General features: G+C 43.6%; 1 protein-coding gene across 3 annotated transcripts in view; it reads left to right on the top strand.

Annotated features, from left to right (window-relative positions):
• PAMR1 (peptidase domain containing associated with muscle regeneration 1) overlaps positions 1-12694 on the top strand; it is a 78214-nt gene extending 65520 nt beyond the window's left edge. Inside the window, exons 5-9 of one of the 3 annotated variants that reach the window (XM_012557236.1) lie at positions 3771-3983; positions 5741-5807; positions 9098-9330; positions 10325-10617; positions 12023-12694. In XM_012557236.1, the coding sequence (XP_012412690.1) occupies positions 3771-3983; positions 5741-5807; positions 9098-9330; positions 10325-10617; positions 12023-12559 (1343 nt within the window). In that variant the 3' untranslated portion in view covers positions 12560-12694. Of the gene's footprint in view, positions 1-3742; positions 3984-5740; positions 5808-9097; positions 9331-10324; positions 10618-12022 lie in introns of all 3 variants that reach the window. The other 2 variants (XM_004369798.1, XM_012557234.1) reach the window with 2 other exon arrangements.
• The last annotated feature ends 1941 nt before the right edge of the window (positions 12695-14635 follow it).

Here is a 14635-nt window from a genome sequence, read left to right as displayed (position 1 = left end):
GATGTAGCTAGAGTATATTTCATTTTCTTTCTTTATTCCAGGACTAGTTTTAAGTTTTTATCTTTTGTGACAGTGAAACTCAAAGTCTTGGGTGTCATGGCCATCTTGATTATGAGCTCTGTGGGGTTTTAACTAACTTTACCCAAAGAATTTGGTCTTTGTCCTTGGTTCCTGAGAAATAACCTTCAAAACCTTGGAATTTCTCCAGTGATTGGAGTCTTTGTTATCCATGAGGGCTCCAAACTACAGCTGCCTAACAGGGTATGCTAATGAGGTGACTGTGAGGTAGGGGCTAGCCAGACCAGGAAAACCCACCACTGGGTTGTATAATGCTAATACTGGGACAGGGGCGGGGTGGGGGGGAGGCTGGAGATTGAGTTTGGACAGTGATTCAGTTAATGAGACCCCAATATAAAACTCTGGATATGGAAGTTCAGTGCGCTCCCTGGTTGGTGACAGACATCAATGCATGGGGAGGGTAGCACACCCTTTGAGCCATGGATCCTCCACATTGGGAACCCTCCCAGATCTTGCTCTGTACATTGTTTCAATTGTATCATTTTAACTATAATAAAATTATCATAATAAGTATAGTTCTTTTCTGAGTTTTGTGAGTTGTTCTAGCAAATTGTCAAACCCAAGGGAACAGTGAGGGCTAACAGGTCAGAAGTCAGGGCGGTAGCCCTGGGGACCCCTAAGCTTATGGCTGGCACTCTGAGGGGATAGAAGGAACCCTCAAATTTGAAGCTAGCAGGTCAAAAGTGTGAGGACCTGGAGACCCTGAGCCTATGGCTGGCATCTTCAAGTCTTGGGCAGACTTGGCAGTCTGGAGGACTGTGCCCTTTAACTTGTGAGATCTGACTTAGCTCTGGTGGTTAGGGTTAGAGGAAGAAATACTGCATTTGCAGCTGGTGTCAGAACGGAATTGAACTGATTCACTCAAGTTCTACCAAAGTTCAAAATGAATGAGGAACCATACCTGGATTGCACAAATCATAGCCCTTGGACAGAATAACTGGCCAGAGATTCAAATGCCTGCCAGAGCCAGGAAACTAGATTGGGACTGTGGTCAAGTAAAGAATACAACCCCATCTAAACAGAGAGCCACTGCTTAGCTCCAGCTGATTGTTGCCATGTGGGAATTCAGGATCAGGATTTCCAGGTCTGAATTTTGTCAGAAGTCAGAAATACAGATTTTTGTGTGAAATGTCCCAATTTTTATGTTGACAACTAATTCATTTAAACTTGCAGGTACAACAAGCCATGTTTTTGAGATGATTGCAGTCTATGGGCCTCAATGGGTACCCTCTGGACTACATGTTCAGCGTTGAATGAGACTATACTGTAAGAAGGTAGCCCTATACCACCAAAGCAACACAGAATGGTTTCTCTGTCTCTTCTTCCCACATCAAAGAGAGATTTGTGTAAATATAATAACTGGCATTTTATGAGTCCACCTGACACTTCAGAATTGAATTTCCCTCCCTATAATATGTCAGTATTTTTAAATAGCTCATCTGGGGGGGGGGGGGTTACTGTTTTACCCTTAAAATGGGGTTTTAGATTTACCCACTAGAGAAATTGCTCACATTGCAAGGCCCAAAGGCACACTGAGAATCATTGAGATCATCTGCTACATGGTCTATGGGCAATCTTAGAGTCGACAAACCAGCAATTTGTATCACTTTAGCCACCTTGCCAAATTGCATATAGGAAAATTATTAATTTTCAAATATTTTGGAAGTATTATCTGACTGAAGTTTTTTTCTTGCCTGGAGGCAAGCAAGTAGGTTGTTTAAAAGGTAATTGTGACACTTATTGAAAGAAAAAGCACGTCACATGCAAAATTGCATTGCATAGGAACTGTTTTATAGAGATGAGCCTGTGTCTTAGAAGAAATGATTGAAAATAATCCAGGGAGGCTGATATAGCGGTGGCTACCCAAACTCTGGACAATGAATAAAGATCGAAGAAGAATTGATGCCTTTGAATTATGGCGTTGGCAAAGAATATTGAATATCCTATGAACTGCCAAAAGAACGAACTTAATCTGTCTTGGAAGAAGTACAACTAGAATACTCCTTAGAAGCAACGATGGCGAGACTATGTCTCACATACTTTGGACATGTTATAAGGAGGGATCAGTCCTTGGAGAAGGACATCATGCTTGGTAAAGTAGAGGGTCAGCGAAAAAGAGGAAGACTCTCAACGAGATGGATTGACACAGTGGCTGCAACAATGGGCTCAAGCATAACAACGACTGTGAGGATGGTGCAGGACCGGGCAGTATTTCGTTCTGTTGCCCATAGGGTCACTAGGAGTTGGAACCGACTCGACAGCACCTAACAACAACAACACAACCCCAACTCAGTAAATAAAGCTTGAGTTCTTCAGGGGATTCACTCTGTTTCATTAGGCAAGCCATATTCAGTTCTGTGCCATAATCCGTTTGAGAAAAACATGTTACCTATCTGACTGAATATTTCTAGGATAGAGCTAAAAATCCTGTTCAGTGCTCAGAATAGCTGGTGATGCCATTTCTACTCTAAGTAGCTGTCCAACATGAGTTAAAGAATAAAAATGCCTCTGTAGTGAATACTGTTAAATGTTTAGATGGAAATGGAAAGTTACATTCATAGATCAAGAGAAATTTGTCGTATCTCTGCATTAATACAGTGAAACCCGTGACAGCTGGAACTTGATAGGTCTGCCTTGTTTTTCAAAGTCTCGCAAGTTTTCCTCCTTTGACAGGGTGCAGTCTTACCTCTTTTCTATTGCTTATTTTAGTGGAAAATAATTGAGTTTTCCTTCTCCACAGGTTTCTGCCTTACACAGATTCTGGCTTTCACAGGTTTTACTATATTTTTAAAAAACAAACAAACAAACCCATTGCCTTAGAGTCGGTTGGATTCTGACTCAGAGTGACCCTACAGGACAGAGTAGAAGTGCCCCATAGGGTTTCCAAGGAGTGGCTGGTGGATTTGAACTGCCGACCTTTTTGTTAGCAGCCATAGCTTGCTGTAGCTCTTAACCACTGTGCCACCAGGCTCCTTTACTGTATAGCTCTCTAGTGTTTTTTAGCTGTAACTTTCAATACACTTGTGTTCATGGAGGTGAAACGTGAAATCTAAATGCATCTCGTGTATATGCTGTTGTTTCTAGTCATTTTTACTTTCTGAGTATGGCACAAAGAGGAAGCTGAATCCTATTGCAGTCGAGTCGCTTCTGACTCATAGCAACCCTATAGGACAGAGTAGAACTGCCCCATAGGATTTCCAAAGCTGTAATCTTTACAGAAGCAGACTGTTACATCTTTCTCCCACAGAGCAGCTGGTAGGTTCAAACCTCTGACCTTACAGTTGGCAGCTGAGTGCTTAACCATTGCACCACCAGGGATCCTTGGAAGCTGAATAGTCTTGTTTAACTGCTCGAGCTTCATGGAAGGAAGGAGATAATGCACTGAAAAACAGCAACCCGGTATACCGATCATAAAATCTTAGCGAAATGTTCATTTTGTCCAGACATGCCCGGTTCCCACAATTTGAGAAGGAAATCAACAAGATCATCAGAGAGCCAGTTTTGGTGTCAAATTTATTTATATATGGAATGAACTACTTCTCAACTTGAGAATAAATCATTAAAGCAAGGGGAAAACAGGTCTAATACACGCGTTTTCTATTTTGAGTTTTCTCTTGGGAAGCTTAAAAACCACTGACTTTTTATTTCAGTAGATTTGTAATAGCTCTCCTTTTCTTTATTTTCAATTTTAGTCCTTGAAGAAAGAAACTGCTCAGACCCTGGGGGCCCAGGCAATGGGTACAAGAAAATAACAGGAGGCCCTGGACTTATCAATGGGCGCTATGCAAAAATTGGCACTGTTGTGTCCTTCTTTTGTAACAGTTCGTACGTTCTTAGTGGCAATGAGAAGAGAACTTGCCAGCCGAATGGAGTGTGGTCAGGGAAACAGCCCATCTGCATAAAAGGTAACTTACAGGTTTTTTTGAAGTCTATAAAAATAGGTGGAGTTGCTGGACTTTCTGGTAGCTTCCAAGCATGTTTTTGAGTCCCTAGAAAACACCTTTCTCCCTTAAGTTCTCACTGAAACCATATGTAATTCTTAAGTTGGAAACCGTCCCTAAAAACATTGGCTTCTTTTTTGGACCTCAAAAGGACCTGTTTATCCTAATTACAGCATTTTGATGTGATTAAGAATGATGTAGTCAGCATAGCTACATAGGAAAGATGAGAGGGCTGAGTTTTATATATGCAAATCCAAGAACAGAATTGAGACAACATAAGCATTTATAAAGTTACATTTATCTACTCTGTAGAGAAGGAAAAGAACTAAATAGATACAGCATCCTCCCTGCAAGTCTATGAGGCAGGAGGTTCGAGATGTTAAGATGTTTAAAAACAAAGACAGTAAACCCTTAAACACCCAAGGGAGACTTATAGGAACAGATGAGGAATAGAAGTTCAGAGAAAGAGATCGAGATCAACGTTGCCTGCAATAGGGACATTGGGTGAATCAGGTAGGATTGGAACCAGGAAGGAAAGCTCGGAAGAATTTGTGAAGGTAAAGAGGAGTGTTGGGATAATATTCTAGATGGAAGGCAAAGGAACAGAAAAGAGGTATAGGCAGAAGTAAAAGAATCATGCTAAATTCAAAGTGAGGCAATCTGGGAATCTGGAAGATAAATTTAAAAGGGTAGGTTGGACCAGGAAACTGGAAAGTTGTGTAGAGAAGTTTGAACCTTACCCCTTAGGAGTGGGAATGCATAGTTTCTTACTAAATTGATTTGCTGGTTGCCTCAAGTCAACAGTCCGTCTGTTTGGGGGGTGAGTCAGAATTATCTGGCTGCTTACCGGGAAGAAAAGCATGTCCTTGGCCTAGATTATCCAGGTAGTTGCCTCAATTTTCCACTTTCTCTTCTGTGTGTCTGTCAACAACATGAATCATTGGTAAAGGAATGAAAGAGAATGGTTTGTGAAGGGAATAAATCACTTTAGACTTCAGCCAGAAACGACCTTCATCACCACCAGCACAGACTCTAATTCTTGATTTCATTAAGTATGGAAATGGTGTTCAATACATCCTTGGAGATTTTTTGTCAACTCTTCTAAATTAATACAACCAAAGTTCTCTAAGTTGCTAATTAGACAAATGTTGGCTGCTTGATTGGGAAAGTGAGATGGGAAGGATTCCTTTTCACTTGTGAAGAAAAAGAAACTTTAGCACAATTAAACTGGGCTTTGAGTTATCCTCAAATGATTGTCAGGGGTCTTAGTTGCAGAGAAGGGACATGGAGAACTCAGTTACCCAAGACTTGACTATGGTTGATGCTGCTTTCTGGTTTCAAACAAGAACCTTCTAATTCCTTATGTTAGGTTGCATTTTAGAAACTTCACTTTAACTTTGATCGAGTTTGCTAATACTATTTATGTGAACAGAGAATCCTTAATCTATTAACCACTATTTGCCCAAATTACCCAGTGGGAGCAGCTGGCTAGTTTCTCTTTTCAGAGGTGTTTACTTAAGTTCTGTAGAGGCTTGTCAATTTAGGTGAAAGGCAGCATGCCCTTTTCTAAGTGAGCTGTCCAAGCTTGGCTGGTATGTCTCTCCTCTGAGAACCTGGGGAAATGTGCACCGGCTGTCCAGGAAGGATGGTCAGGTATGAATATGAACTGATGTGAACGGTGAATACAGAAAAGGATTATGCAGCCTTGTCTTTTATTCTAGCCTGCCGAGAACCAAAGATCTCAGACCTGGTGAGACGGAAAGTTCTTCCAGTGCAGGTTCAATCAAGGTGAGGCTGAAACATCTAACTCTGCTTTAAAAGTGAATGAATATTTCTCCCTTCCATCCCCTTTTTCCACTGGTGTTTGGCCAAAGACTGTCTGAAGTTTCTTAGGGACATTCAGTACTGACTAATTATAAAAGAATAGGGCTTGTTTGATGGAGGCTCATTAGATTACTGTCTTTGGCCAAGAGGTAGCAACTGTTGGAAGATGTACAAATTTCCTTGGCTCATGGGAAAGTGGGAGGTTGGTGGGAGATAGAACTTTAACATGATCTTTGAGGAACTGGATTTTAATACTTAAATCTTACTGAAATTACTATGTGTTTAAATATAGCAGCTTCTAAGGAGATGGGATTCCAGAGGTGCCTCAGAAGAAAGGCCTAGCAATCTACTTCCAAAGGAAAAAAAAAACCATTGCAAACCCTATGGAGCACAATTCTACGGTGACACACATGGGGTCGCCATGAGTTGGAATTGACTCAGTGGTAACTGGAGAACTGGAGATGGTTTAGGAAGATGGTCTTGGTAGTAACCAACTAGATGAGATAGGCTGGTGGAGTCCAGGAACTAGAGATAGGGGGTGGGAGCCCCCAGGTATGTCCAGCCTTTCTCCTGAAAAACCAGATGTAAGGACCACCTGGTTGCGAGAGACTAGGCCCACCTATACTTTTCCTCTCCTTATTTTGGAGGAAATAACTGTTTTGATTTCATCTCTTACCTTTCTCCTCCTCATTCCTCCCCACCCCAGCCACACGAGCACCTTGGTTTTCCTGTATTATTCCAGCACAGTTATGCTTTGGAGCCTTTGCACTTGTGGTTCCTTCTGCCGAGAACCTGCTTCCACCAGCTATCTGCAAGACTTAATGCTTCACCTCCTTCAGGTCTCCGCTCAGTTGTCATCGGCCAGAGGGACCTTCCCTGAGGCCACCCCTAGCCTAAATGCTGAGCAGACTTCATTGCCCAGCATTCTCCAGCCTTTACTATATGTTTCAGCTTTCATCTTAGCATCCCTCACCACCTGTTGTTTATATACATTTTTGGTTTATTTGTTCATTTCTGTCTCCCCTACCCCTACACTGTACAAGTGCAGGAAAATTTTCTGTTTTGTTCATGCTGAACCCCAGTACCTAGACCAGTGTCTGCTACATAGCCCTCAATAAATAATTATTGGTTGAATAAATTGGATTGATAAAGGATACAGACCTGGTTCCATCTCTCTCTAGGGCTGGATATTCTTGGGCAAGTTCCTAAATTTGTTTAGTCTTAAGTTTCCTCTTTTGAAAAAATGGGGATAATCATAATAACTTCTGTCTTTGGGGATTGTTGTAAGAATGAAATGCAATACTAATGGCTAACATTTATTGTTTGCTATGAGCCAGTTGCTCTTCTGAGCAATTTACATGTATTAGTTCATTTAATCCTCACTATAGTTGGTGCAGTGGGTAAAGCGATTGACTGCTAACTGAAGGTTGGCAGTTTGAAACCATCAGGGGCTCCATGGGAGGAAGATATGGTAGTCTGCTTCTGCAAAGATTACAGTCTTGGAAACCCTATGGTGTCGCTATGAGTCAGAGTCAACTCGATGGCAGTAGGTTTTATAATCTCAAAGATAGTTACAAGTATTATTACCATTTTACAGAGGGTAAATTGAGGTGTAGAGAAGTTAAGTAACTTGCCAAAGATCACACTGTTAGGAGAAGTTGCAAAACCAGGATGAAAATCTAATGTCTGGCTTCAGGGTCTGCTCCGTTACCCCCTAGACTTTAACTAAGTTCTTGTTAGAAATAGTAACAATGAATCCCAGTGGCTAGAATTGACCCCAACCAAGTGGCCTGCAATAGCCATCAGTCAGGAGAGGCACAGTGCTTCTCAGCGTCTCAGGATATCTCATTCTATTTCTGTCTTTGCCTTTTTAAGCAAGGCATTTCCTTGGAAGCAGTGGCAGTGGAATCCAAATTCTGCCCACTTTTCTGATCTTTGTGATTTAACCTGCAGCTGAACTCTCCACTAAGTACAGCAAACCTGTTCTTCCCTAGGGGACTTGTTATAGAGGAGCCCCTGAGCTACTCAAAAAGACTGGGGGCTTCCCAATTTTAAAACAACTAGAATCAGAAGCTAGGTTACTAGGTACCAGGTGTCTCATGTGGATGTGAAAACAAGCTTAGAAATTGGTGTTAAGTACCCTTCTGTCAGATAGGTTGCTGGAGTGGGGAGTCTGCTGATCTCCAGCAGTCAGTCTCCCCTAGGAGCCCACTAAGGCAATGTAGACCTTCAACATCTATGAGATGAGCTCATTTACAAGTTCAAAAGCTCCCAGAGCTGCAGACCTGGCTCGCTCTAGACATGAGCTAAAGAAGTGTTGAATAAAATAAATATGGATGGAATGTTTGCTCTGAGTGAAGAACTGTGCAGATACATCAACTAGATTTCTTAAGATGATACTAAAATTGATGTGGCAGAGACAGCAGGGTGGTAACCATGACCGCTAAACTCTGTCTTGAGTTCTATTTTACCTTACTGTGGGCCCTTGAGTGCCCCCACTTACCTCTCTGTGCTTCCTTTCTTTCTGTGCTTTCATTGATTCCTAAAGGGATTCCAACTTTCCAGCTGACAGTCATTATGCACTAATATAAAATGAATGCGAGCTGTAGAAATGTGTGCAAGTCTCCCCCAAGAACCCCCAAGTGGTCTCTGGGGGCTCCATCCTCAGGGCTCATTTAATATATCATCTCACATTTACATACAAAGCTCTTTGTTTCTCCCAGTCAATGTGCCCTGAGAGAAAGTTCTGTTCTCTGAGGTGTACTAATTATATCACTAATTGTTAAATCAAGCTACTGTATCAACACAGTTTAGTTCAAGTCAATTCCTAATATTGTCTCATTATGATAATGTTTAGAGGAAAAAAAATGCCTGAATTTCTCTCCTTCAAATTAGCTCGCTTTCTGGTATAATTTCACAACGAATTTTTTGTGTGCATGTACAGCGTAACTTTGGATAACAGCTATTACACCAGATATTATCCTCTTTGGTTAAAATCCTAGGTAGCTGGATGGATGCCAGAGATGGAAATGGGGAAATAAAATGAAGGCTGAGGCATGCAAGAGAATTAAGAGAATTGGCTCAGTGATACACTGGATGTGTGTGTATGTGTGAGAGAGAGAGAGACAGGTAGACAGACTGAGATAGTCATTCTTCTATATCCAAATATCTACACGGGGATTGACATGGATGCTAAAGGCATCATAATGGCTGTCTTCCACTCTGCTTTGTCTGGGCCTGTGTACCTGACTCAGGGAGACACCGTTACACCAGCTGTACTCAGCAGCACTCAGCAAGCAGAAACTGCAGGACGCGCCTACCAAGAAGCCAGTTCTCCCATTTGGAGACCTTCCTGCCGGGTACCAACATCTGCACACCCAGCTCCAGTATGAGTGCATCTCGCCCTTCTACCGCCGCCTGGGCAGCAGCCGGAGGACCTGTCTGAGGACTGGGAAGTGGAGTGGGCGGGCCCCGTCTTGCATCCCTAGTGAGTAGAGACTCATCCTTGGGGTGGAGCAGCTTCCATCTTGCATGGTTACCTGTAAAAAGCCATTAATCCTCGTTGAAGAATTTTTGGGAGACTCCTTGCCCAAAGGAATAGTCCTCCAGTGCTGTCTCTTGCTTGGTGAGATCTGTAATTCCACAGTTAGCTTCCTTCTTTTGGTTTAAATTTACTATCCAGGAGAAATTAACTCATTAAATCTTATATTAGTGGGGGGGACATGCTTTCTTGGGGATAATTTTATCAGAACAATTCCTGAGAGTAGGATTTACTTGGGGGAAAAGAGAGAGAACAGTCATTAAACACCAAGTGGGAAAGGAAATAAAGGGGCTACAGGGCTTCTAGATTTGTGAACTTGGTCACCCTGTCTATACCCCAGTTTTCATATTCATCATCCAGTGGGGTTAATATTAATTACCTCATAACGGTTATGGTGAGGATTATTGAGATGATATGTGAAGTGCCTGGAATAAGGTCCTGCACATACTAAGCTACATTCCTCATCTTTGCCAAAGAAGAATAATATGGCTCAGTTCCTTGTGGTCATATGTATAATAATATTCATGATATTTTGAATCTGTGCTAAGTGTTTATATGTGTCACCTCATTCAGTCTCCTCAAGAACTGTATGAACAATTGTTATTACTATATCCACTCTACAGGCAAGAAAGCTGAGGCTCTAAAAGATTAGACAACTTGCCCAAAGTACTATTGATAGTAAGTACAGACCTAGGATTGGAACCCAGGATTCATTTGACTGCAAAGCCTCCAATTTTAACCCTAGATTTCACAGCCAGACACATCAAGGTGGCTGATTAATATTTAAAGGGAAAGGAGAAAGAGAGGTTGGATATCTTGGTGGTTATCACACCCATAGAACCCACCTGTCCAGATTTGTGCTCTCCTGGTTGAGCGACACATTTTCCTTTGGATAGGGAAGATCTGAGTTCATCTTACCGAGCCTGTGCTTTCTCCATAGTCTGTGGGAAAATTGAGAACATCATTGCTCCGAAGACTCAGGGCATGCACTGGCCTTGGCAGGCAGCCATCTACAGGAGGACCAGTGGAGTGCATGGGGACAGCCTGCACAAGGGCACGTGGTTCCTGGTGTGCACTGGTGCCCTGGTGAATGAGCGCACCGTGGTGGTTGCCGCCCACTGCGTCACTGACCTGGGGAAGGTCACCGTGATCAAGACAGCAGACCTCAAAGTCGTCTTGGGGAAATTCTACAGGGACGATGACCGGGATGAGAAAACCATCCAGAGCTTGCGGGTGAGAGAGGGCTGCAACCAGGAAACCCGATCTCTGACTCAACAAACTCTAAGCACCATGAGAGCAGTGGCTGTGACATTCTTGTCACCTTAACATTTTAGCACCCAGCCCAGAGCCCAACACATAGTAGGTGCTCAATATTTTATATTGACAGATGCTAAAAAGGGGCATTTTGAAAGACTATGGAGTCTTTTTATTTTTTAAAAATAGGGTAGAGACAAAGATACATCATTATGATCATCAAACACGTGTTAATCACCTATTTAGGGCACTATACTAGGCTTTGAGGGCATAGATTTTTAGCCGGTACCCCTAATCAATTTATAATATCCTTCTCTCCTTCCTTAGTCATCTCCCTCCCTGTCTCCCTTCCATCCATTCATCTATCCACCCATCTACCCACCCACCTGTCCATTTGTCCATCTGTCCATCTGTCCATACAATGTTGAGCTACCATAATCATAATGTGATTCACTTTATTCACTGAGAATAGTTGCAAAAAGGAAAAAAAAAAGTTTCTGCCTTGAGGTGCCTACAGCCTAGTGAGAAAGACCAGTGTACTATGATCAGCACAGCACAGGGGAAGCCCTGAGGAAATGCACCCAAATGTAGTTGGAGTAATTGAGCACATACATTACAAAAAAAAAAAAAAAAAAATACAGGGCACCACAGATGTTAGCTCCTAGAAGCCTTTATCAAAGAGAGTGATCAGCAAGGATTGGGACTATCAGAGAAGACTTTGTGGGAAAGTCTTCTGGAGCATTCTGGCTGTAGCTCCCTCTTACTGGCTTGAAGTGATTATAGCAGACCAGAGGTTGCAAACTGGCAGCCTTCGAGGGTTTGTGATTTGTTGGCCCAGACATAATTTTTTTTAAATCAGTTATTTGCCAACATTTAAAAAGCAGGATGCTTCAGATAAAATTCTGGAGTCCTAGATTCTGTAGCACAATTAGAATGCTGGCTGGCCCCTTCTGTATGACACACTGCCCACTTTAGATGGCTGTGCACTTTCGTGCTCTGCAGCCCACCCTGTCCACTTACCTTGCCAGGCCCTTGTAGGCACTGCAGCTTACAACCTTGGAAATAGGGTAATTGCATTCTGTGACCCCTTGAGCAAAACCAAAAACCAAACCCATTGCCGTCGAGTCAATTCCAACTAATGCTAGAACTGCCCCATAGGGTTTCCAAGGAGTGCCTGGTGGATTCGAACTGCCAACCTTTTGGCTAGCAGCTGTAGCTCTTAACCATTACACCACGAGGGTTTCCCCTTGAGCAAAGTATCTCCAAATAATTGCAGCTGTCTCTTGGACATTTTCTCCCCATAATTTTGCCCCAGGGCTAGCCTATTCTTGTCCACCGTGGAGTTGGTTGCTCACCCTGGCTTGTCTGTTCCTTGTATTTATAGATTTCTGCTATCATTTTGCATTCCAACTATGATCCTATCCTGCTTGACTCTGACATGGCCATCCTGAAACTCCTGGACAAGGCTCGCATGAGCACCCGAGTGCAGCCCATCTGCCTAGCGGCCAGCCGCGACCTCAGCACCTCCTTCCAGGAGTCCCGCATCACTGTGGCTGGCTGGAACGTGCTGGCTGACGTGAGGACCCCTGGCTTCAAGAATGACACGCTGCGCTCGGGGGTCGTCAGGGTGGTGGACTCGTTGCTGTGTGAGGAGCAGCATGAAGAACATGGCATCCCAGTGAGTGTCACGGATAACATGTTCTGTGCCAGCCACGACCCCACCGCCCCTTCTGACATCTGCCTGGCAGAGACAGGGGGCATTGGAGCCATGTCCCTCCCAGGACAGGCATCACCTGAGCCGCGCTGGCACCTGGTGGGGCTGGTCAGCTGGAGCTATGATAAAACATGCAGCCACATCCTCTACACGGCCTTCACCAAAGTGCTGCCTTTTAAAGACTGGATTGAGAGGAACATGAAATGAGCCTCCGGCCCGGTGAGCAGCTTTCCCTTACATCCACTCATACTTGTGTGCTGCCTATGTTGCCTGCGGCAGCGTGGACCTGAAGTGTGATTTTGCCCGTGCCGTGTCTTCTAATTTCAGGGACAAAACTCAATGGAGGCCAGGTAGAGACTGGCTTCTGGTAGGCCACTGTGCCTCCTGATTGCTCGGACAAAGCATCTGGAAGATAACCAGGGCTTTCAAAAAAGCTAGTATCAATGGCAAAGAAAACCTCTCCATTCAACCAACCTGGGGGCCTTCACTGCCCTTCGGTGGTGCCAATGTCATGGTCAGTTCTGGTTGAGAAAGGGTTGATCAGGAGGACTGGGCTTCCTGAGGCTACTTCTAAGGCTCCAGCCAGACCAAGTTCCAAAGAGTCACTTGCAGGACAGTGGAGCTTGGAGGAGGTGCCTGCTTTTGTGTACATTGCCACAGTTCAACACGATCCTTTTCCTTCCCAATCCCCTGTACATATTTTAATAAAACAAGGGTTACCTTATGACCCACAAAACAAATGTGCTATAGTTCTGATTCCTGCATGCTGTTTCTCTGTACTACACATATGGGGGACAGTGAATTGGTGACAACCCTTTTAAAATAGAGCCATGAGTTATAATTCCCAAATAACGCATCTGACAAAGCCATCGTCATTTTTCCAACACCAGCCCTTGGAGCTTGGTAGGTAACGGGCTAAGGGAGGAGAGACGTGGTGCCACCAGATAAGGTACATGGAGAGGGAACTACTAGCGGTTAGATCATTTTTAATGGCCCCTCTGGTTCTCATGCTCTAGATCCAGCACAAAACCCCTACTTTAAACTCCCATAAATCTTTATGATATATTTTTATAGCATCTGAAATGGAATCCCATTTTCACTCATGCTAGATTTAGATATGCTCAGAAACTCTAGCCTCATTCTTCTCTGTAACTGATGTGATTTTCCTCTCAAGCCCCACCCACAGATCCTACTGGATAGTGGAGGGGTGGGGTGAATGAATTCAGTCCAATCAAATACTTTAAGTGATCTTTTCAGGAATATTCTCTTTTTTGGGTGACTTGCTCTTTTATCCTTTCTTCCTTCCTCCCCTCACCAATTTTTTCCTCTCTAAGGTGGTATCTTAGAGGCTTGCATGGCTTCAAACATTGGGACAAAGTGGGGACTTGTGAGTTCCTGCTGGTCCTTATGTATGTGTGGTGGGTCTTTCCCATCCCTGGGTGTTTTGCAGACATTTGGTGCTAAGGTCTGTAACTTGTGTAACTTGTGCTATGTTGTCTCTCAGTTTCGGTGGGGCTCCACGGCCCTCCCTGCTGACTTGGCTTCTCCTTAGCTCTTGCTGGCTCTACGGTACTCCTGAGATCTGGCCGTGACTCCTATTTGACCCTGGTTTGGGTCACTCAGCTCCACTGCCACAACGGTGACCTTTTCTGGCAGCTCCCCAGCCACTCAGTGAACTCTTCTTCCTCCCTTGGGGGCTTGTGGGAACTTCATGGTCTTTTCCATACCACACAAGAGCTGAGAGCCCAGGGTTGTTACACCCTGGGAGACATTCTCCTCCTATAGTTCCAAACAGGAAGTTTACTGTTCCTGCAACCTATCTGAGAGAATTCTACATCAAGGACGTTTAGAACCAAGACAGAAGGTGGGGACACATTTGTCTTCCGACCTGCCTCCCGTCTTTGTGTCTCTTGGCTTTCCCATAATCCCCTGGGCTAGAAGGGGATTTCCTGTACTTTTTCTTTTTGCCAGGCAGGGAATTTCCATAAGTCATATCCTTCTCTTCTTCCTCCTACCCCCATCTGATTGGCTTAATCTAAGAGCAGTGTATTAGCTGTCTGTTGCTGAATAACAAATTACCCCACAACATAGAGGCTTAAAACAATAAACATTTATTATTTCACAGTTTCAGTGGGTCAACGACTTAACCCAGTCAAGATGCTGTCTGGAGCTGCATTCATCTGAAAGCTTGACTATGGCTGGAGGATTTGATTCTACGAATAGATATTGGGTCACTTGAAGGTTCTTTTAAACCTAGAAAGCTTGGATCTTGAGAGATGTAAT

This window comes from Trichechus manatus, unplaced genomic scaffold (assembly GCF_000243295.1).
Source record: "Trichechus manatus latirostris isolate Lorelei unplaced genomic scaffold, TriManLat1.0 scaffold00006, whole genome shotgun sequence".
NCBI lineage: Eukaryota > Metazoa > Chordata > Mammalia > Sirenia > Trichechidae > Trichechus > Trichechus manatus.
This window is presented reverse-complemented; position numbering and strand designations above follow the sequence as displayed.